The sequence below is a fragment of the Phaethon aethereus genome, assembly GCF_964289735.1.
Source record: "Phaethon aethereus genome assembly, chromosome: 12".
NCBI lineage: Eukaryota > Metazoa > Chordata > Aves > Phaethontiformes > Phaethontidae > Phaethon > Phaethon aethereus.
This window is the reverse complement of record NC_138588.1, coordinates 3,922,900-3,946,394: the sequence shown is the minus strand read 5'-3', so window position 1 is coordinate 3,946,394 and position 23,495 is coordinate 3,922,900. Positions and strand designations below refer to the sequence as shown.

The window sequence follows — 23,495 nt, the reverse complement described above, 5'->3', positions numbered from 1 at the left end:
TTTCTTGTCCTCAGCTGGGTAGCAAGTAGAACTGCAGATGAGTACTTTTCAAACAGACCATGGACTATAGTACTTCTTTCTTTCCCAGTGTATTCTTGTATCTAGGCTCTTTTACAGTGGCTATTTTAGATGGCCTTTTGGCCCAGCTCTCATATACTGTATCAAGGTAATTATAAATTTAATTGTTCTGCTGTATGTTCTCATCGTGTTTCACAGGGTTATATTAACTGCACTTACATGTTTTCAGGTCTTGTATCTTACCATCTATGTGTTTGATCTTTGGAATATAGAGGTTCTTTTCAGTGTTTATGTACTAATAAAGAAGTTCACAAGCCAAAAATACAGACAGTAGACTCTAATTAAAAAAAATAAAAGCGGGGGGGAGCAGGGAGAAAAAACAAAATTGAAGTTTTCAGTTTGAACATTAGTGTTACTGATATTCATGTGCGGTAGGTCACAAGGAAAGATTATACTAGTAAGATGAAAATATTTTCACTGAAGCTTAGAGGTGATATATTTTTAGTAAGAAAAAAAAGAATATCATAGTTCAGTTGCTCTAGCAATGCAGCACTGTTTCATGCAACAATTTAGATCATCTATTTAACCAGTATCTCTGGAGTTAGTGATGTTAACCATGTTGTGATTTTTAAATTAATGTTGGGTTCTGGAGGCTTTTCATTTTGTGTATTGCTCAGGTGCTTTGGTTGTGGACTGTTTGCTGTCATTTCTGAAGAAAATGTTTACTACTTAAAATGTGTAAGTGTCCTTTTCTTTTGCAGTTCAGTGACGTGAACCATGTACTATGATTTTGCTAGCAACAGTGAGATTGTTTGGTTTCTATCCTACGTATGAGATGACTTTGCACATAGAGAATAAATCTTAGCATTGCTTTTAATTAGTACTGACTTTTTTTCTAGATATCTCTTTCCTGGTCCCAATACTAATTTATTGATACTTTATATTGATTCAAGGTGACTAGTGTGACCTCATGACACTTCTGTAAAAGCCAGATTCAGCTAGGATGTTACACCATCACTGTCGGAGAAACCCTGAACTACAGGAAGAGTTGCAGATTCAGGCTGCAGTTGCTGCTGGCGATGTTCACACCGTGCGCAAGATGCTGGAGCAAGGATATTCTCCAAATGGTCGAGATGCCAACGGCTGGACCTTGCTTCATTTCTCTGCAGCAAGAGGGAAAGAGAGATGTGTCCGTGTTTTTCTCGAACATGGAGGTGAGTTGCCTAGAGAGAAAAATCCTGATATCCATCTCGCAGCTTTCTATCCCAATTCCTATTGTAAGGCTTTCCAGCACCAGTTAGTTATCAGACTACTTTTGGGGTTTTTTCTTTCTTTGGAGTAGTACTTCATCTCTGTTCCCTTCTGATGAATACTCTGTGGTTGAGGTAATAGATTAGCTTTATGTCTTAATACCTTACTACTTTTTTCTTTCCCCCCCCCCCCCCCCCCGAATTGCCTAGGAATTGTTAAAAGAATGAATAAGTGTTGTGAAAACAGGGCAGAAGGGCTTACTGTAAAATTAAATGCACTCACAGCACTCACTATAGACTCTTCTTCTCCGTTAGGCAGTATTATTAGAGGAAGGCAGGTCCCTAAGTTGAAATCCTAGGGAAGTTTCTTCCATAATTCTCAAGCAAGTTAACAAGTCGCATTAAAAACTGAGTTTCTCTATGGTCTTTAACACAGTCTGCTAAACTTCATGAAAACAGTATTCTGAGCAAGGACTTTAGTGTCAGCTAGTCCAGCTGAGTTTACAACTCTCCTGCATCCATCTGTAGTGAAGCTTTATTTCAAGAACTGATTGAGTTTTGTTGGTTTAAGTGATACACTCAGTGACATTACCCCGTGAACGGTACAGTAAGAATTTCTTTTTGCTATGTATTCTTTTAAGGCCACCTGAAGTTTTAGAAATGGATAGTCCTAATCTTTTAATGTGATACTGGAGAGGAAAAATTAGATGAGAACATTAGATGTTCTCCACATTCTGATTAGTGCTCTTGAAAGAGCGCTGTTCTTGTCAAATGAATTCTGAACTAAGATGTCTTCAGTCCCAATAAAACTGAAATTATCTTTTTGATGCTTTATGTATCTGAGGCCATATGGGCCCCTTATGTGTATCACAGTATTTGTCAGATATATGGATCATCCTTAAAATTGAATGGCAGCAATAGGTTGTGGGATTTACACATTTAGTGGTATGTTCTTTAGGAGCAATAGTGAAACACAGCCTGAACAAGTGGATCCCATTGATATACCTACTATAGATTTAAAGCATATAATATTGGCAAGCCCTCATGTCCTTACTGGAACGGGGGGGAAGCTACTAAATTGCACTAATAAATAACTTTACACTCTACTTTTTAAATGTAATATACGTGGATAATCTCAAGCCTTCAGTTTGATAATTCAAAATTAGGCTGTAAGTCTTGATATGTGTTGGTTTTAACTCTGTAAACTTGAAGATGATCTGAAAAAAAAGCCAACTCTTATGTTATTCCTATGTATTTTCATTTTATAGGTTTTGATGTGAAATAACTGGTGATGCAGTGTTTTGGTTTTGGTTTTTTTTTTTTGTTACTCTTTCCTATATGAAGTACCAGCTGAATCTGATGCCTTGTGAAAACTGCCTGTAATGAAGCGTCCTTGTTCTGGAAGCAGTAATAGCGTTTAATCACCAGGACTAGAAAGTTGAGTAACAAATAGTGTGAGGGTTAGTCATCTACGGCAGCTTTCCTGTAGCTGAGCCTGGCTTCAGAAAATTGGCACTGTTTTCTGCCTTGCCTTGTTTTCCCTCAAAACAGAGGCATAAAAGATAATGAGTATTTAAAACATAATAATGTCACAAATGAGCTATTAAGCAGTAAATGAGCTGACTCTTAAAAGCCAAGTTAATCATGCTTGCCTCATTAGTGAGAGGTTTGTGTCTACCTTTCTTCATACAGTCTCCACCTTCCTCCCTCTGAAGAAGTGGATTATTTTGATTTTGGAGCTTAATCCCTTTGGACCAAAATGATATGGGGGTAAAGGAAAAAGTAATTTTCTGGCGTGAATCTTTTGGCAGAGTATTGAACTGACTGTATATATTAGTAATAAAGAAGATAGTGAGAGGGAGTGAATGCACTTCTGGAGGAAAGAGGGAACTGAGATGCTAGTGGGAAGGAAGGGGCAACTGGTGAGTTGTGGCTGTCTAGAGGGATGAAGCTTAGCAGAGCTGGAAATATTTTCATAGTACAGGAATGGGAAAACCACAGTGGGCTGTTGCTGAGGGTAGAGTGCTGTGCCTCGGCTCTGCAATGCTGGAAGATAACTGACATAGTCCTGAATGGTAGTGGGATGGAAATGGAGTTTGGCTAATAGAGGCTGAGAAGGAATCTGGTCACTGACCTGGAAATAAAAGGTAGTGTCTTATGGGAGTCATGACCTGGCCACCTCCTGCGTTTGCTTTTTTTTTTCCTTCTCTTCCATCATTACTCACCAGCAAAGAAAAGAGCCAGGGGACAGCACTGTGCATGCAGATTTGCTGATTTGAGTGGAGATGGTAGAACAGGAGGAAGCTTTTTATTATCTGCTGAGCAAAGAGACACAGATAGATGGAGAAAATGCATTAAAAACCAGTGCAGACGAAAGGATGAATCCAGCAGAAATACCAACTGGATACAGAGGTAATAGGTCAGATAACAAATATCCTTTAGCAAATGATGAAATGCAGAAAACTGATCAGAATCATGGAGAAACTTAGTTTTCATGAAAAACATTGAATTTTACTTTCTTAGTGTATTTGTCTCATTTTAATAAAGTGAAGATTCTGTGAAGCCAGCTCTTTCCAGCCATAGGAACAATCTAGAAACGCAAAGCTCAACAGGAAAGAAACACAAAAATAGGGAGTGTAGTATTTAGTAATCCTGGATTTTTGTGTAACAAGCCTTTTTTCTCCTTTGCTATACTTTTTTTTTTTTACTTTCAAAACGATATGTTGAGACAGACAATCCAATGCTGGATAAGAACTATGCTTTATTAATCCCCAACCACTACTGTTAACATTCTGACCAACTAAAGTCTTGAAAGTGCATAGTTGTTACCTGTCCCTTGGCAGTATCTCCTCAGTATTAATTGAGGACAGTTTCTGGTTACTCGTATTAGAGTGAAGAAATGATTCACTAAAGCTCCTAGAAATTGAAGAGTAACAGAAGGAAGTAGCCAGACAGATATATTTATTTTTCGTCTTGGCTGCAAGGTGTCTAAATTTTAGTAAGATCACGCAGAATCTGGGAGAAACTAGAGAATGACAAATGCTCATCCCCCTAAACCAGCTCATAAAGTGTTTCTGTGTCTGAACAATAATGCTTTCCTAGAGATCTTTTGTATCAATGTTGCCCTAGAAAATTCAAAAGAGAAGCTGTATGTAGCCATGTTTCTAAACCTGGTGGTCAGCCTTAAACCCTAACTAGGGGAAGTAAGCTTGAAATAATACAAGTACTTTAGGAAGCCAGAAGCATTGCTTCCTGAATCAAACCGTGATAGAGTGACCTAATGAAGGTGTCATGAAAGAAGGGAAACTACCCCACTGAGCTGTAAATTGAAACTGAAATATTAGACTCTTGTTTAGGAATTTATATATCCTCTAGATTACAGTATTAGAAAAGAGTCTCATCAACAGCAGAATTCAAGTGACAAGTTTAGGTGCCCAACTTTAACATGAAATAAAATAATCTGAATGTCTATTGTGTTGCAGATTTTCAATCTCAAGTGAAATGGATTGCAGTAATTTGGTACCTTTGATAGGCAGTTCAAGATTGATATCACTGTATTATGCCTTAGATTTAAGAACATTAGAAGTGACTAAATGCAGCTGTTTGTATTTCTAGATTCCGTTCTCCCCAAATTAATGGGAAGCTTGAAAAGAAATAACTATAATTGTTTGACAGTCAGGATGGAGGCAAGATAAAGAAATGCTGGCAAGTGCTGCCTTCATCCCTTCCTAGTTAAATAAGCTTGTACCAGGTGCTTTTTTTTTTTTTACCCCTCTGCAGATTCTGAAAGGTAAGCTAAGAGAATTCTGTCCCAATTTATTTTACCTTGATGGTGTTCCAGGAGGAGGGAGTTACTTTACAGCATGATACCAATACTGAAGCCTTTTCAAAAAACCAAAAAGCCCTACAACAACCCAAGTTCTTAAAGCAACATCAGCTGTGTAGCATTGCTTTCACTAGCACAGGCATGGAAATTGTGGGCAATGTAATGCAGGTCAAACTTCTGCTAAAAGCCCTTGTGAAGTTCAAAAGTTTTCCAGGAGATGGCAGCAAAACATTGAACAGCAACAGACAATATTTTGGTCTTGTTAAAATTGTACCAGCCTCCCCTTGATTAAGGAAACAATTAGCTCACTAGAAGCCCGTAATCTTAGCAGGAATTACAATATTTTTATCATGAGGTTTTGCTACCAGGATTACTTTTGACAGTTAGTTGTTTGTGTTGTTTTGTTGCCCAGCTGAGAAACTTTTTTTCCTATTCTTGTTGAGACACTTCTGTTACATGACTTAGTATTTTTTTGGTTCACTTCAGTGATCAAAAGCAATGAAATTCTGGGAGTAGGGAAGGCACGGAAAGGTTGTTAAAACCATAGGTAAAGGGCATCCTTATTTTGCAAGTAAATTGTTGGGTTTGGGTTACGACAACTTGTATAAAAACGCATATATAGGCGCACACACATTCTGACTGAACTTGGAAGTAGAATACACTAAACAGGCTAGTGGCAGTATCCCGCATCTCAGTTGCGGGGTGGACTTGCATGCCCTATGCAGTATGGAAGAGGCACAACATGATTTTTTTTTTTTTTTGTGTAAAATGGCCCTGGCTGCTGCTTTTATGTCTATTATGTCCATCTTTCTTCCTAATTCTGCTTCTCAGAATGTGTCATTCCTCTGCATCTTAATTCTCATGTTTATGCTACTCGCTTTATTTATCACCAGTCAGGTGATAATCTAGACTAGTCTGAGCAGTGTGAAGAAAGACACTCTGGGAGCAGCAAACATCACTTTGAAATAGTATCTTTGTCTTTAATGACTTTGTGGGTTGTACTGATTCTTTGCTGTATTTTGGACATCATCATAGGGCAGGTTAGGAACCACCTATTCAGTCACTGACTTCATTTTCCTGCCGACCTGTGGATGCTTCATCAATTACTTTAACTCAGGTTAGTGTAACTCTACAGAGCGCTGAAACTTCTGCTTTTCACAGAAGACTAGGAAGGCTGTCACTACTAAGGGACTAAACTTTCCTTAATCTTTCTCTTGTTACTTCTAGGCTCCTATTCTATACACTAGAGGCAGTTCTTATATTTTATTTCTCTGTGTAGTCAGGCTGCATTAGTTTCTATGTTGGATTTTTATTTGTTTGTTGTTGTTTTCCTCTCAGTCTTCGCTTTACATTTTAAAAAAATCCTTAAAGTTGCTGGATCACCTTTGCAGCCGTACTCTGTACACTTTCTTGCCAGTCCTTTTATTTTGATATGATGTCTATCCCAGTGTGTTACCTGGATATGGTCACAGCAGGTACATATTGGAAAGCTTATTCCTGTTGGTCTGGTTTAGCACCTTTGTGTGTTCAGGCTAAACTAGTTTGTCATTTATATTGTATTGTGAACCTAATTTACAGCAGGTCTGAATGTTGAGATGCAAATTTGTGTCTCCCACCCTCTTCCCCTCTGCTGTTTTCTGTTCTGTTGCCACCACACTCAAACTCTGCCCTCTCTATATGTACAGGAGAGCAAGTACTCCTCTTGAGCAATGTGTGTGAGCATTGGGTGTTCAGAGCCTTCAGCCAAGTTTGTTTTCAACACAATGTCCTGCTCTTTTTTTTTTCTTTCTTTTTTTTCCCCTTCTAGACCACTGTTACTTTCCTTCTAAACACAGTATGTATAGATGAGGAAATCAAAAAGAATTCAACATGCCAGCATGCAAGGACAGGGCTGTCAAGGTTACGGAAGGTGGACAGACACCCCTATGCTTGTCTGCACTTCAAGATGATGTGCTTTGTGCACAAATATTGTATGATTACAGAGCAGACAACACATGCAACTGTGAAGGACAGACCCCAGCAGTTTTTTCAGTAGATGCAAAGGAGTGTTGAAAACATGTCAACTTAAGGCTAGTGTCTTGTGCAGGTAGTATCTCTCTTTACCAGCTAGGAGACTTAGGTTAGGAAAGTGCCTGAAACTTCCAAATTGTAGTTTGTACCTTCTAGTGTCCCACAGACAACATCTACGGATGGTGGAAGGTGAAACATCGCAGCCTGGCTTGTTCTGTAGCTGAGAAGTGGTAACGAGGCAGGTGCCTTTTCTTTGGTGATTAATTTGGTACCTGAAAATAGTAATTTGCTTTACAAGTCTGGGTATACTGAGGAAATTAAATTAACTAAGTTGTTTTGATTATTTTAAATTTTAAATTAATAAATCAGACTGAGTTTTTGTGCTATGTTGGGGGGGGAATGATCTGTGTAATCACTTGTATTCTGCAATAACTTTTTTCCTGACTCCTCCTATAAGTAGATGCTTACATTCTTGTAAAATCTTAAATTTTTGTAAAACTATAAATTCAGAACAGATTCATCATCTATAAAAACAGACTTTATCAAGATAATCTAAAGTAACATATATGCTACATGCTTTGGAAATCCTGCAGACCACAGAGAAACATTTTACCTAATACAGTATTACACCCTAAAAACAATACAATGCTGCCAGACCACAAAACATCCGCAATTTGGGACAGCAGATGTTTCTACACATGCTTCTTTTTAAGACCAAGAAGCAACACAAGGGAAAATAAAGAAGTTGAACATTGAAAAAGAAATGTAATATTGTAGAGCTGGAGGAGAACTGGATGGACAGAGAGATTTGAGTAATTAGCCTAAGTGTGCTAGGAAGATGTGGAAAACTATTTGTCGAATGGAAACATATGTATATGAAACAAAGTCTTCCTTTGTGTAACTTTCTTAAATATAATTTAAGTTTTTCTTAAAAATAGTATATTCATGAAAGCAAGAATTAGTTTGAAGTGCAAAAAACCCTGTCATGCTGAAAGACTGGAAAGACTAACATTCAACTGTTTGATTTTTTTTTTTTTTTTTTTTGCAGCACTGGATTACTGTAATGCCTTCTAATTATTTTTAAATTTTATTTTAACTTCAGCTGATCCCACAGTTAAGGACTTAATTGGAGGCTTCACTGCTCTGCATTATGCAGCCATGCATGGCCGAGCGAGGATTGCACGCTTGATGTTGGAATCTGAATATAGAAGTGACATTATTAATGCAAAAAGCAACGATGGTTGGACTCCCCTCCATGTAGCAGCCCACTATGGCAGAGACTCATTTGTCAGACTCCTGTTGGAGTTCAAGGCTGAGGTTGATCCGCTCAGTGATAAAGGTACTACACCGCTTCAGCTGGCCATTATCCGAGAGAGGTCAAGCTGTGTGAAAATCCTTCTGGATCACAATGCCAACATCGACATTCAAAATGGTTTCCTGTTACGATACGCTGTGATCAAAAGCAATCACTCTTACTGCCGAATGTTCCTTCAGAGAGGGGCGGATACAAACTTGGGTCGCTTGGAAGATGGACAGACACCCTTACACTTGTCTGCTCTTAGAGATGATGTGCTTTGTGCACAAATGTTGTATAATTACGGAGCAGACACTAACACAAGGAACTATGAAGGACAGACCCCACTGGCTGTTTCAATAAGTATTTCTGGAAGTAGCCGACCCTGTCTGGATTTCTTACAAGAAGTGACAAGTATGTATGTAAGAGAAGTTAATCACAGGACACAGTGTCCTCTAAAAGCCTTCTTTGAATGTAGCCCCAGAAAAAAATGCTTCCTCTCTGCCCCTTGATGCTATTTAAGTGCACTAGAAAGTTTCTGGGAAGGTGAAGGGATTGTAATACTGGGGATCTCTTACTCGGCAAAGGTGCTAATGTTAAGTATATTTCATTTCAATTAGTTTTGTTTAAATATCTACAGGAAGCATTAATTTTAAACAACTGAACTGTAAAATCTGATTTTATTAATGGCCTTAGCACATAAGATGTTTGGGTTTGGGGGTTTTGTTTTGTTGTTTGGGGTTTTTTTAGTGTCTTTTGGTTTTTTTTAATCGTCATGCACATACTCTGCAGTTGTCTGCTTTTTCATCTGGCACTACAACTGAGGCAGAAAAGAGCTTTTGCTGCTTTGTGTTCTCCCACATTCTGTCTCCCTTGCTCCCCTACACCAGACAACAAAATGGCATATATCATTCGTGCAACTTGAAGGAGTTTCATGTGCTGCGTAGCTTTGATTTGATTTTGTTGATGTCTTTGAAATATAGAAGAGATTTTAACTCATCATGACTTCTGATATTTAGAAAGAGTACTAGGCTCCTAACATTCTGGTCACTTTTGATTATCAGGTTTTAGTGTACTAGGTCTACTGAAAATTTTCTCTTCCTCTCATTCAACATGGAATTGTATAATAGTGTTTCATAATTATAGTATTGCCTAAAGCATTTAGGAGTTGTTGATAAGCAATTAGGATTTTGCTAATTCAAACATGTTAGATGGCCTGATAGATCATCATCCTACTAGGATAATCTTTGTGCTACAGAGGATGGGGTATTTCATATACCCTTTTTTCCCCCTGTGGTTCCTTTTGCTTTTTGGATGTGATAGTTTTTAATGAGAATTAAACACCCTACATACTCTGTAATGAAACTGAAATTTAGTGTGGACTGGGGGTAAATCAGCTGAGATCTGTTGTCAGTAGCTGACGCAAATAAGCATTTGGAATTTCATTTTTGTCTTTGTGATTTGTGGTGTTACTTTTGCTTTTATCTGAAATCTGAAGAGCATTTTTGGAAACGTGGAAGTCGATAAGAAATACAAGCAACTAATAGATTTTCGTTTAATTTGCCTGCCTCTTTCATTCAAATGCTTTTCTTCCTGGTTTCCTTTTTGGAAGCCTCTCGCTATATAGTAGCACCATCAGCGTTATTAGTAGGTGATAGAATATCCAGGCTTGCAGTTTTTCAGTGTCTTCGGACGTATTGCTAAGCATGAAGGTTTAGGCTGCTTAAGTGTTTCCTCAATGTCTAAAGACTAATTCAGAAAGTTGGAAACCAGTACTGTGACTTAAGCTGCAGATTCCATACCTTAAGGGTTTAATGTTAAGTGAGAAGTAAATTCACCTACAAAAAAGTAGCTTAAATTTGTAGCCAAAGTAAAAGTATTGGAACTATCTCAGTTTTGTGCTGATGGAGGGAGAACTGGGAAAGCAGAGACAACTAGGGCTGACAAAAACACTTCAGCTTTGTGCTTTTGAGCAAAATTATTATGAATATATGTTTACAAACAGCTATAAACAGACTCTGCCCTTATTATAAATATTGAGACACTGTCTTCCATGGTTTTCATGTATAAGCACTTCAATAGGATGGTGTAGGAGAGGTGAAATGGATAAAGAGCCAGCTGGGATTTTGGCAGCGGAGTTCCCAATTAGATCAGACTGTGTACAGGGAATTGTTGAGATCTTACGCTGTAGCACTTTGGGGAAGAATCTTGTTTCTGCGTCTATTGCAATATGTATTTACTAGAAGAAAAGTTTACAGAATTTTTAGAGACTTATTCTAGTGGAAGTCTTTCTGAAATTATGTCTTGTGGTTGGTAACAGTGCCTTGGTTGTAGGGCTTAATGGGAATTTCTAGTTTGTTTATTTGAAGATTATACTAAGTGCTTAATATAGAAATCCGTAGCCTTAAGTTTTATATGTGCATCTGAAGTTTTCAAGAGTATGTTTGATAGTAAAACAGGAATTAGTGTTTACTTTTGCAGTAGGTTAAAATTTTTAAGCTTAAAAATTAATATATGTGAATTATGAAAGTTATCAAACCGATCTGTGTCTTCAAGTGAAAATGGTTGCATGCTTCATATGAATGGGATACTATTTAGCAGTCAACATGTAAGTAGCTATTTTTTTCTACTCGGGAAACATATCTGTACAGTTTCAGTTCTTCAGAAAACATCATATGTGAATTTCTTTTTGTTTTGGTAGGTATTGTAATGTGTAATAATCGCAGCCTTTAGCCCAGGTCCCCCGGTTGTGAATAACAGGCAAGAAACCAAGCTCTCAGAAATACTCAGTATTGGCCCTGAGAGTCTGCGAGAAGATATTGGATTTTGGGTTTTGACCCTGAAGGTCTGATATTCTTCCCGATTACAGGTAGAGATTCCTTTGCTCCTAGAATAATTCCAAGAGGAAGGAATTTATTCTGTAGTTGTGTCTCAGTATTTAAGCACCAAGATGGGAATTAGGAAGAACAAAGTTTTTCATCATGAGTCTGCCATTGACTTGTTGTTTAAACAGTTACTCATGTCTCTTTTTTTTTTTCCTTCTTTTTTCCCCTTCTTTCTTTTTTACAATACAAAAATAAGTAAAGTTCTGCCTGTGAAATAACAATATTGAAGGTGAAAATTGCTCAATGACTTCATTAATCACCTTCCTTTTCCTTGGCTGTATTACACTTTCCTACTCAAAAATGTTTATTGGCAACCAGCGTAGTACCCGAGATCATCTGATAAATAGTTGTTTTGGAGCACTTCAGTGTAATGCTTCAGTTTTATGAGATCTGAACCTGCCTCTTTAGGAGTGTCAGTGGGGTAAGCTTGGAATACACTAATGCAAAATTAAAATAGAGATGAATGTATATAACATATATGAAGATAGAGGATTTTTTTTGGTACTGTATATGTCTACATAATTAACATGTGCAAGTACAGTCCTGGATGGAATGATTTATGTTGAAGCTGAAGTTGAATAGGATTTGAGAATATTAAAACTTACAAAGAAAATGTCAGAGGTAGGAAAAAAATGCAAGTATTAGAGAAAATACTTAAAGGTTTCACTAAACTTTAAGATACTAGAAATTCAATTATCTCAGAAAGGGGAATAAAACAAGCTTGAAGGCTTCCCCCTCCCCATAGCTCTCATTTAATGGAATCACTGTTCCGATAACGTAGCAGACAAGAGAGTCTATGACTAGCTATGAGAGCTGCGTGTCTGTGTCGAGGCAAATAGCTAAGTAAATGGATATGGCCACAGGAGTGTAATATGGCGTGTATGTTAACAGGTATCAAAGAACTAATTTCAGATCTGGAACAAGATCTAAAGGTCACCAAATGAATTAAACTGCGAATATTTCATCTACATTCCTTTTTTTAATTTTTCAAAGGGCACATCTTTGGCTTTGACTAGAGAATGTAATTTTATGTTTAGATTTATATAGCACGGTAGATGTGCAGGAAAACTTAGACAAAAGTTCTGTTAAGGAAATCCTTACACATTCTTTGTCTCTGTTCCTTTGCTAAATAAAGATAACTTTTTGCTGGGATTTTTTTTTTTACTGAAAGAACATTTTTAAAAGGGTCTCTGCATAGTTTAAACTGTTGTGAATACAGAAGTGCCATAGTGAATTAAGTAGATGTCTACATATTTTATTACGTGGCTAACTGCAAAGGAAACAGTATCTTCATGTTTTTTATAACATAGAAGAACTTTACTGGAATTGCAAGCTTTGTCTGCTTCCTTGGGTGCTGCTGGAAATCTTGCATTAATGAATGTGGTCTGCTTTGTCATCCAGAGTTACGCAGGGAACTAGGGTAAGAGGGTTATTTTATAGCTTTCATTTTAGCTGGATCAGTGATAGACAAATACCATCTGAATCACAATTACTTTCTGCAGATTGCAGGTACTTATTTCTTAGAGACCAGTATAGTTTTGGATACCTTTATAAAGACATAGCCCCTTTTTTTTTTTTTTTCTTTCTAGAAATAGGGAAGGTGCCTTTCAAGTGATTGTTTAACTCTGAACTCAGAATTGCTCAGTGTGATATCGGAAAATGTAGCTACTAAATCAGACTGTTTATATTAAGTAGTTGAATCACTTTTTTTTTATATCTCTATACAGATGTATACTTTGGAAGAATTTTAAGAGGCCTGTGTGGAAAAAAAAATTTTGCATGTGGCATGTAAGGTACAGCCACCTCCCACTTCCATTGCACACCTATGCTGTACTCTGTTATAATGTAAAAATAGTGTAACAATGCATCTTAAGCCTGTCTTTATGTTCAGAGCACTTTATCTGTTTTTAGGAGACAGTAAGTAAACATTATGGTATAGAAATTCTTAGCTGAATTTCCATAGTGATTTCAGTAAGACTGAATTGACAGGAATGTTACAAATTAAAAAAAAAAAAAAATACACACACACACACAAATATATTCAGATCTTGATTTCATTGCTAAATACACCTGTTATACTTAACATTGAGCTTTACTGGCATTCTGCTTTTCCATATATAAATTTTCAGTCCAAAATACATTCCTCTTTGGTACATATTTTCTGTGCCAGAAATACTGAAATTTAATAGACATTTAAAACTCATTGTGGAGAATTATTTTTCAAAGAGCAATGAAAACATACTTCTAGCTCAAGTATTCTAGCAGAGACATACTGAACACAAAATCAAACTAGAACTTTTAAAATAACTTGTATGATATCCCGTTGAAAAGAATTAAAAGCGCTCTCTATCCTGTTGAGCTAGATACTCACTCAAGGAGTTTGTTCACTTTCTCAATGAAGGCTCTGTGATTCTCTTTCTAAATTCAGCCTGATTCATGTTTTATGTTAATATTTCAGACTTACAGATTCTTGATACAGGCTTTTTCTGGCATTTTGAATGCTGGAAAACCAAATATCCTCTCCAGTTATTCTGCTGTTGTTTTTTACAGAGTACAAGACAATGCATTCCCTAAACTCTTAGACCTACTCCCGTTGCAATGAACAGATCAATTCCTGTTCAGCCCAGCAACAGCCATTTACTAGGTGACCGCATCCTTTCGCTGTGATCCTGTTTGTGCATCCTCATCAATGTGTTTCTCAGCTGGTGGGTGTGAGTTTACACTTGATAAGTTCAATCACCTTTTTTACCCCCCCCGCCCCGCCTTCCCCAAAACCAGCAAAATAATAACTAAATTTCATTGCAGTAGCTGAGTTCCTTCACAGTTATGAAATAAGACATGGATTTAATAGTTAGCTGCAGATATAAATACTTATTCCAGTACTTGAGAGGAACTGAGATGCTGCCAGCCATACATCAGCCTGGTTTCAACTTTTTTTTTAAGGTTTCACAAACATTTTATTTTTACGTTTCCTTTGTAGCTGAAAAGAAACTTTTTTTTTTTGCTACTGTTTTCAGCCTTTCACAATTCCCAGGGGAGGCAGAGGCTCAGTTTGAGACATACCACTGTAAGCTTTTTTTCTATAGAAATGTATTAAAATTGCAGAGAAAACTGTGGGCGGCTTCTAAAATGTCACTGATAATATTTTTCATTTTTTAACTTCTTCAGAAACTGCCTATCCACTTCAAACCAATGACACTGATTGTTTGCTTTTAAAAATACTTCTTTGGTTGTTGGTTTTTTTAAGTAGATAGGACAATACATCAGAGAGGACCTTGCAGCCTCCAAGTGTATTAATTTCAGTTAGCCCTAAGTTTTCTCTTGGGTAACAGAACAGGTCAGTTAATGATTTTTGTTTTGTGCAGATGCTCTTGTATCTTCAGTGGAGGAGAGTGGTAGGGATTCCCCCTTTCCACCTTTACAACGCTTAAACTTAAAACTGTGTGACAATCCCTAAAAATCAGTGTTGTCGGGGTACTAGGTCTAATATTACACCTTAATGATCCTTAAATATAGACCTCTTAGGTGAGTTAGTGTTTTATGTCTTGGGGAACATGGTCTCCGTAGGAAAAAGGGGCAGACACAGGTCTAAATGCATAAGCTGCAGAGCAGTTGTAACGATGACATACATTTCTTTGTGTAGGTAGTAAATCCTAAACATAAGTTCTGTCTGTCTCTGGGATAGAACAGCAAACTCCCAAACAAAATAGCAGAAAAATCTTGAAACTGCAAAAAGGAAAGGAATGGGCTATTGGATGAAAATTCAAGATTAGCTGTAATAAATTCTTGCTGTTAAAACATGCTTTTTTTGCTTTACCGCAGAAGGATAATCTATTAATAATAATTTAAAAGATTTATTTCATTATTTACATAAAATTATTATTAATGGGGGGGGAAGCTCAGGAACTTTGTTAGCAGTTGAAGAACTGAGTTAGGAAAATGTTTAAATTTTATACATACTGAAGTTTGTTGCCTCTAGAGAGAAAAAATATTGAAAAGCAATTCCCCTTTATTTTATAACCCTGTGTTTTACATTTCTTCTGTTTGGAAGAAACTTTTCTGTCATGTTTGGGAAACTATATACAAGAAGTGCGTTGGTGGGGATTTCTGCTTTCCGTTACAGCACATAGCACAAGCAGTGGAAGACAAAAGATGAACTATACATCTCTCTTTTTCTTGTAATTAATACTTCTCATTTATTTTATAATTGCTATAAAGCTTGCAAAATAAATCAGCTGAAGAATCTAACTTGTTCTGGTGAACATGTTAGCAAACCTTCAGCTCTCCAACAGTGGCAGGTGTTTGCTGCCCTGGTGGGAACTCGGGTTGTGTAACGGCGTAACAGCAACCCGGCTGCTCCAGAATCGCAGCGCTGCCCTCGTCAAGGTGTCCCTGTGAGACCGCATCAGGGATGTGTTGGGTTTTTTCTTTTTTTAAGGTGATCAGTAGTTTTATGTCACTGTTTTGCATGATAGCGGTAATTAGGTCAATCTTACCTTTTATGTTTGGGGGACGGGTTTTGTTTCTTCCTTTTTTAATTCTCTTCCTTTCTGGCTTATTTGCCTCTAACTTTTCAAACTTGTGATGCAGGATATAACCAAAGTTGCTATTGCCTAATTATTTTTAAACAGAACTTTATTCATCATTTAACTTGTCTTACTTTGCCAAATTACTAACAACATTTTTCATTTGCCAAACCAAGGTTCACTGACATTGGTCTGTAATCCTTTATTTTTTTTTCTTTTTCATTCAGATGCAACCAAGAATGAGTAAGTGTTCTAGACACTGTTTCTAATAAATCACAAATGCATTAATAACCCTGGAATTTGCAAGGCGTGACCTAAGACACTAACAGCCACTAGATGTAGCAACTGGTGCTTAACACTGGAAATATCCATTGTTAACACATTCCCAGGAAATATTTTTAGGCTTATCTGGGGAAAATGTCATACAGTTAATAATCGGGTCTTTTTGAATTAACTGATGACCAATTTCTTTGGGGTGTTTTAAGTTGTCTGTTCCATTTTGTTCTCAAAAAACCCATAGGATGTCAATTAAAAGGCATTCATTTCTGAAACCAGAAATCAGTGTCTCATAGCTGTATTATTGTGTACTCCACTACAGAAAATACACATAGAGATCTGTAGTCCTCTATACTCTCTAACGCTGCTGTTTGCAGTTAACTCTTGACAAGGTGCATCCTTTCTGAACCCTGTTTGCACTGACATTTAAAGCATTAGGACTATTTCTTTATCACTGTAAAGATTCCTCTGCTTGGTTTTATACCAAAAGTAACTTTTCTTTCCCTGAAGCTTGAGCATTCATCTGTTGTCAGAGTTGTATAAATTCATTCCTTCAGATGGGCAAAAAAAATGGCTAAGAAGAAACTACCAGTGGACAACGTAATTAATGATCTGTATTCTGAGTCATGGTTGAAGGATATAATGAAAAATAAATTAATATTTAGATACTGTGGTGATAAGTATAATAAAAGTATTTTAAACATATATGAAGGAAACTCAAATATTCATGTTCTTCAATTTCAAATCTAATTTCCGTAAAAACAGACGGAGACTATTTTCATGCATTACTTCTGCTAGCTTACCTCAGATAATTTTAGTGCTTAAGATAAATCCCAGCGTATACCTGTCTGTCATCCCATTTCTATAGAAAAACCCACGCAGGGAGGAAAAAGGAGGAACTCTCTATAAAGGGTAACTGAAACCAGGTACAAAATGCCCAGAGTAGAAAACAGGAAATAGTTTCATAATCTCTTTACTCTGTGCTTACCAGGAAAGTCTAATAAACTCATAATGTCAATGGCTATTTAGCTGATAGACAGTTTGTTGCTGAGCTAGGAGGAGGTTGGAAGAAGGGAGGGGCTCTGGAGCCAGCTCTGGGGCTGGCTCGGGCAAGAAAAACCCTCCTGTCTCCTCTGAACAGGTTTGAGCCCAGTGAGCTCACAGCATCCTACCACCTACCGTAAAGCCTGCCCTTGTTGAGCCCTGTACGGAAGGCATTTCCTCTTTCAAAAATGTCCTGCTTAGTTGGTGGCAGCTCAGGAAAGCTAATTGGAAACGTCCATCTAAGTTAAAGTCACATTTCTTGTTTTGTACTGCTTTTTAAAGAAATGATTGATTCAAGCAGTCAGCGCAATAAAATCGCCATGCCTTTCTTTGCAAAAGCAAGCACTGCCTTTTACCATAAACGATTATACAGATAATAAAAGACTGCAGTCAGGTGCTCTATTGGTGACAGATTATCTTGATACCAGCACAAGCACCTACATTGTCCATGGTGCCAAGTATTTTGACTCGGACAGCCACTGGGTGCCATAACTGTGTAAGCTTTTTTCCACCCCCCCAGCCCATGACACGGTTAAGCCGATGATCAAAATACTGATAGCATAACTTGAATGTGTTTTGGGGATAATTTCAAAAAGGATAGAGCAGAATGAGGAAAAAGCTCAAAGGCAGGCAGGTAGTTTGGTCAGAGATTTGGAGTGATTCCTATGGTGGGAGGTTATTAAATAGAGTCTTCAGCTTTGGAAAGAGGTACTGAGCATGAGTGGAGGATGGAGATTAATATAAAGGTATGTAAAATCACGACTGGCGTGAGAACAATTATTCAGTTGGGGGGGGTGGTAACTCAAAGAATGGTAGGCATGCAATGAAGCGATCAGGAAGCAGATCTAAAATAAATCAAAGCACTTTGTAGTTTTCCAGCCAACGCCTAATTATATTGTGAAATTTGTTGCCACAGGATGTTTTGGATACTGAAAGTATGAATGGGTTCAAAAAACATTAGACAGATTTACAAAGGGCAGGCCATTTACAGCTATTAAAGACATAGATCTGTGTGCGATCTTTGGTTTAGGAAGGCCCAAAGGCACCGGTGCTGAAAGCTAGACGGGTATATTGGGCCAGGATTTCTCAACGTCTATTGTTCTGCTCTTTTTCTTTCTTCTTTGGGATCCATTGTTGGGTACATTCAGATACAAGGCTAGATTAAACTTTTTTACATTATGTTGCATGGGGGACCGTTTTTCAAGGTGTTTGACTTTGCATAGTTTCCTGTTCAGAATGAGTTTCGAAGGGAACCGATTATTTTGGAAGACCTTTGCCAGAAATTCTGAAGTTCATGTGATGGTAGTAAAGCTTTTCCTCTGTGGACAGGGATTAGCTTATGTTTTCATCTCTTCTGTTTGAAGTTGTGGCTGTATCCAAAGCCCAAAGGCTTCATCTTTTAATTAGAAGGGAAAAAACAATCTTTAACTCTGCCATGCGAACCTTGAGTAACTTTTACAAAGCCTCACTCTAAGGAAACTGTTACCGTTGAACATAGAAGTTCTTATCTTAACATTTGAAAAGAAGCGAGACTGAGGACTTTTTTCCCCCAGGTGTTACAAGGGTAGAAATAAATCCACAAAAAATTAAATGAAGGAGTTGTGCTCTTCTACAATGCTTAAGCTTATGTTGCCATCTCATGGAAATCCTCACATGGATAATGTCACTTTACACTGGCATAAGTAAAATTATGTGTATGTAAAAATGCTATTAGGAGATTCATCCCTTGACTTAATTGAATTATTGTTCATTAGAAAGTTATTAACTTCCAACCTTTTTTGTCTTGTAACTTTTCCCTTCCCTCTGCCTCTTAGAAAACAGCAAACATCTGTGATTTCATTGAGTAAATGATCTCTTAAAGTATGTTTAAAATGTGATCATTTTACTTTTATGTGTTCCTTTTGTCTTTTCAGGACAGCCCAGAAACTTGCAAGATCTATGCCGAATTAAAATCCGTCAGTGTATAGGCCTTCAAAATCTAAAACTACTTGATGAACTACCCATTGCCAAGGTCATGAAAGACTACTTAAAACACAAATTTGATGATATCTGATATCCATGAAGAGAAGAACTCTGAGCAAGATTAGTTATATTCCAGATACTGAAGAGGCTTGTTGCCTTGCACAAAGTATATCCTATGCAAATTCTGATTTTTCTGTGAAGTCAGAAGGCAGGTATACACTTCCTTGGGTTTTTTATACCACACGCTAGAAGGTCTTAATTTTTGGTTTCTTGGTCCAAGTTTACAAGGTCCAAGCTTTCTATACAATATTACATTTTAAAAATTGCTGTTGGTTTTTTGTTTGTTTGTTTTCACATTAAGTGTGCAGACTTGCAGTGGAGATGGAAGGTAGCCTCTCAAGGGAAGCGGTTGGTTTGAACTGGCATGCTGAGCAATTATTCAAGAAAATAAAGTTTGGAAATCAAGGCACTAGTCCTGCAAAAGGATACCAATAGGAAGACGGTCAGAGCCCTGTTGTGTGTTGGGACTCTTGGCTCTGTCAGGGTGTATGTTTTTGCAGGATAGAGGGAAGAGTTGATAATCAACATGTCCTAGGGTACTGTATGAATATAATTGGGAAATTAAAGAAAAAATGCAGTTAGCCTATTCGATTTGAGGGTCTATACATTGGCTCTTTTTGTATTATTCTTTTCCTAATTACTGTAGTTGGGATGCCCATAAAATTCAGTCCCTCTTCTTTCCTGACATTCCCTGTTAAATGGATGGCTGTTTGTGAGTCTATTTTTTAACAGTGACAGTACACTACAAAGAGGCATAGCCTCTGTATTTTTTACATTAACTTAAGAGTAAACAAAATTAGATTTTTTTTTTTTTAGCCAACGTATTCTGTTTCTCATACAGTGCCTCCTGTGCAATAATCTCTCTGATGTATTTTCCCTTTATGTGTGATTTTCCCCACACATACTATTCCTCATTTAGTCTCAGTGCATTATTTGTGAGAATAGGAACTGCTGCCTCACTGTAGTGTTGACATGACATTACAAAAGTGATGCAGTAGCAGTTGCTGTTCTTTATTACTCCCTGAATTTCATGAATGTATAACCTGCTTTATTTCACTTTCAGTTGAAATTTTATCTACGGGTTCTCAGCCAAATTGTGTCCAGTTTAAAAAAAAAAAAAAAGAAAATAAATTGGCCAAACGCTCTTATTTTAAAGGCAGTGATGAATATTTTTTGGTTGCTCTGAAATTCAGTTTATTTCAGGTTAGAAAGTGAGAAGGGCACATAAGGTATTAAGACTTATTTTATATGGGCACTAGCAAGTAAAGCCCCACGCATATTGCAAGTTTAAATTTTGCAAACTGTAAGTTGTTTCCAATTAATCTGAAAGCAGCAACTGAAAGGAGTACTGAAATTCGGCTACTGAATGTGTTTTTCATACTAGGTATTAAAAAGACTTGGTAAAGAGTTTTGTTTCTGATCATAAAAAAAAATATTATGAAGTTCTTGCAATCAAAAAAAGATTGGGCCAAAATGTGCAGTTGTTTCACTCTATTTATTTTGAGGGATTATGGAGTCATCATAAGGTTCTTGCCGGTGTCCTCTGCTTTTGTTTTGTCATCCTACTGGCTCCAAAAGAGCCAGTGCTTTTGTACTAATTATGCCAATGGAAGCGGGGAGATGAAAGGAACGGTGGTGGCTTTTAAGTTTAACACTGTCACTTTCAAAATATTTAATATTAAAAATATGAAAAGCAAGGTGAAGCAGGTATACTCATGTTATTTAACTGTGCTAGTTCCTTTTAATATCTTATAACCCTGGATTGCAGTTCCTTGAGCGCAAACCTTATTCCTTGAGCACAAACCTTATCACTGCTAATGGATGCACCGGAACTATGGCAAGCAAGGAGGATTATCTCTCCCTATTGTGCCTGGCATTGCATCAGGTTTCCAAACAATAAGTGATTTTGGAGATTCATGGCTCAAAGGATTGGTAATGGGATGTTGAACCTTTTTATCTCCAACTTGTGTCGGTTCAAGTCCAGCCTCCTTGAGCAGTGACCAAAAGTTCATGTCTCAGCAGCATGAGCAAGCGTGTCCAACCTTAACACCACGCAGTGCGTGCGGTGGTCACCTCTAGGCAGTAGAGCTTTATAGTGCTTCCTCCAGGTTGTATGTAACGGTGGTGGCGTTGTAGCAAGGACAACCTGAGAGCATGGGTGGGTGCGCGTGTGAGTGCGTGAGCGTGATGGTGTCTGTCGGCTCCTATTGAAGCAAGAAAGATCAGGCGTTACGGTCTCTAAGCTCTCCAGTACTCAGGACAGATGTTAAGAATTGACTGGCAGGTTTTAAGCATGAATCTTCAGTTTTGTGTCATGAGATCAGAACTTAAAATTGCTTTTTTTAAAAAAAGTATTTAGTATTGTTCACTACCTTTGTAAGTTGGCCTAAACCAGTGTCCTTTCCCACTGAATTTTTACGGTAATATTTTCTAAGGTAATCTAGAGTATATTTTAGTTGCAATCTATATTAAGGCAAGTTATTTGTTCTGTCTGTTGCTGTGACTGAAGAAAATTATGGAAGACTTTGTTGGTAACAAGAATGCTATTTAATGAAGAAATGTGTAATTCCATTATTTATTGTTTGAGGTTTGTTTTTTGGTTATTTCTTTTAAGTAACTGACATCTAAAGGGAACACACATACATTTCAGGCCAGTAAAAAGCCTTTCTTCTAAATTAATTTTCACCCTGTTCTCTCTCCTCCCCAAGGTGGAGGAAGCCTCCGCCCTTTCTTGCAATGCTAAGCCATGTCTTGTAGCTGACTTCTCGGACCTTGATTCTGCAAAGCAGCGCAGCACGTGTGTGTCTGAACCTCCCGATAGTCCCGTTCACTGTCTTAAGCTATATATGTGCTGGAGTGCGGGTGAAGTATGATTTTTGCATTGTTCATCCTACCCAAATTTCAGTAATGGGCAATCTGGTCTTTTTTATTATTATTTTAAATACTGTGCACAAATACTTTGAAGAACAAACTGAACTTTGTTTTTCATTTGGACTAAAATGTGGAAGGAGAAGTGTATAATGCAGACTTGTTACGTAGCCTAGTTCCATTACCTTAAAATTCACAGTTGAACACTTTTATTAAACCTTAAGAAATTGGCAAATACACCAAAGAATCAATATGATAAAAGACTCTGATCATTAACAAACTGCAAACCTCATCCTTTAAAACAAAACAGAAAGTTTTTGTAAATATTTATGTTTATAAATGTACAGCAGAGTAAGAGTGTTTTTTAGATTATTTAATTACCATATTTCTAAACTATTTACATTATAGACAATACTTATTAGTTTGAAAAGCTTTTGAGTGGTTTTTTTGTTTGTTTTGAGTTTGGGTTTTTGTTGTTTTCTTCTTGTTGTGTTTTGTTTTGTTTTTTTCTAAATTCGTTATCATTCATGCTTGGAATAACTCTGGCTTCCTTGGGATAGAGTGGAAAATTCTGTTTTCTGGCTCTAGTTGGCAATCGTAGGAGAACACATCTGGACAAACTCATCGGATAAATACCCAGAGGCAAAAGCGAATATATAGCATGTTTACCAGGGTGGACATGGGCTAGATGGAAAAAATTGGATCCTAATTTTCTCAGTTAAATCTGCCAAGAGCCCCCAGTGACATTGTGACAAGAGCAACTTGCCCACAGGTCTAGCTCCCATGCAACGCTGTGTTACTAATATCATAATGTATTTTGTTTTTCCTTTGCAATGTAAGGTTTTGCTTTGGGTCAATTCGAATTTAAAAAAAAGAAAGAAGTTAAACCTGGTTTAAACTTTTTTTTGTTTATGATCTGTTTATTTCTAATGTAATGTTTTAATAACATAATACCACTTTACACATTTTTCTCTCATTGTTTGTCTTTCTCTCCTGCTTCTTTTTCCTTCTGTGGTGCACATGATTCTGGTAATGCATTTGGTACTCAAATTTGCTCCCGCAAATAGGAGTTCAAATATCTCATGAATTGTAATGTGATTTTTACCAGTAAGTATGAGCATAAAACTCGCCCTAGAGCTGGACTTTAGAAGGGGGAGCAAACTGGTCTTTAGCTATGAGTAGTTGGGTTTTTCCTGCACGGATTCCAGTGTAGCCACTTCAGGGTTTTCTGAAAGGTTCACCTTTCTTCCTCAAGTTCATTGACTGACTAAGATACAAAAATGGACCAAATGGAGATCATGTTTTGCAGTTGAATCTGTTTGGTGTCCATTTACTACTAATAAAAGCTGAATAAGGGGGATGTGTATGAATACACCTGGCACACAAACTGTGTGGAACTGGAAGCAATTGGTTTCGGTCATGAGGGTAACGTACAACCAAAAGTTGTAGTCAGGTTTTGGACCCTAAAAATCTGGA

General features: G+C 37.3%; 1 protein-coding gene across 1 annotated transcript; it reads left to right on the top strand.

Moving 5' to 3' along the window:
* Nucleotides 1-1,021: 1,021 nt before the first annotated feature.
* Nucleotides 1,022-19,182, top strand: ASB7 (ankyrin repeat and SOCS box containing 7; the record flags this gene model as incomplete). Its single annotated transcript, XM_082005425.1, has 3 exons — nt 1,022-1,232; nt 8,207-8,812; nt 19,043-19,182. The coding sequence occupies 3 exons, from the start codon at nt 1,022-1,024 to the stop codon at nt 19,180-19,182; spliced, it is 957 nt and encodes a 318-aa protein (XP_081861551.1).
* Nucleotides 19,183-23,495: the final 4,313 nt, after the last annotated feature.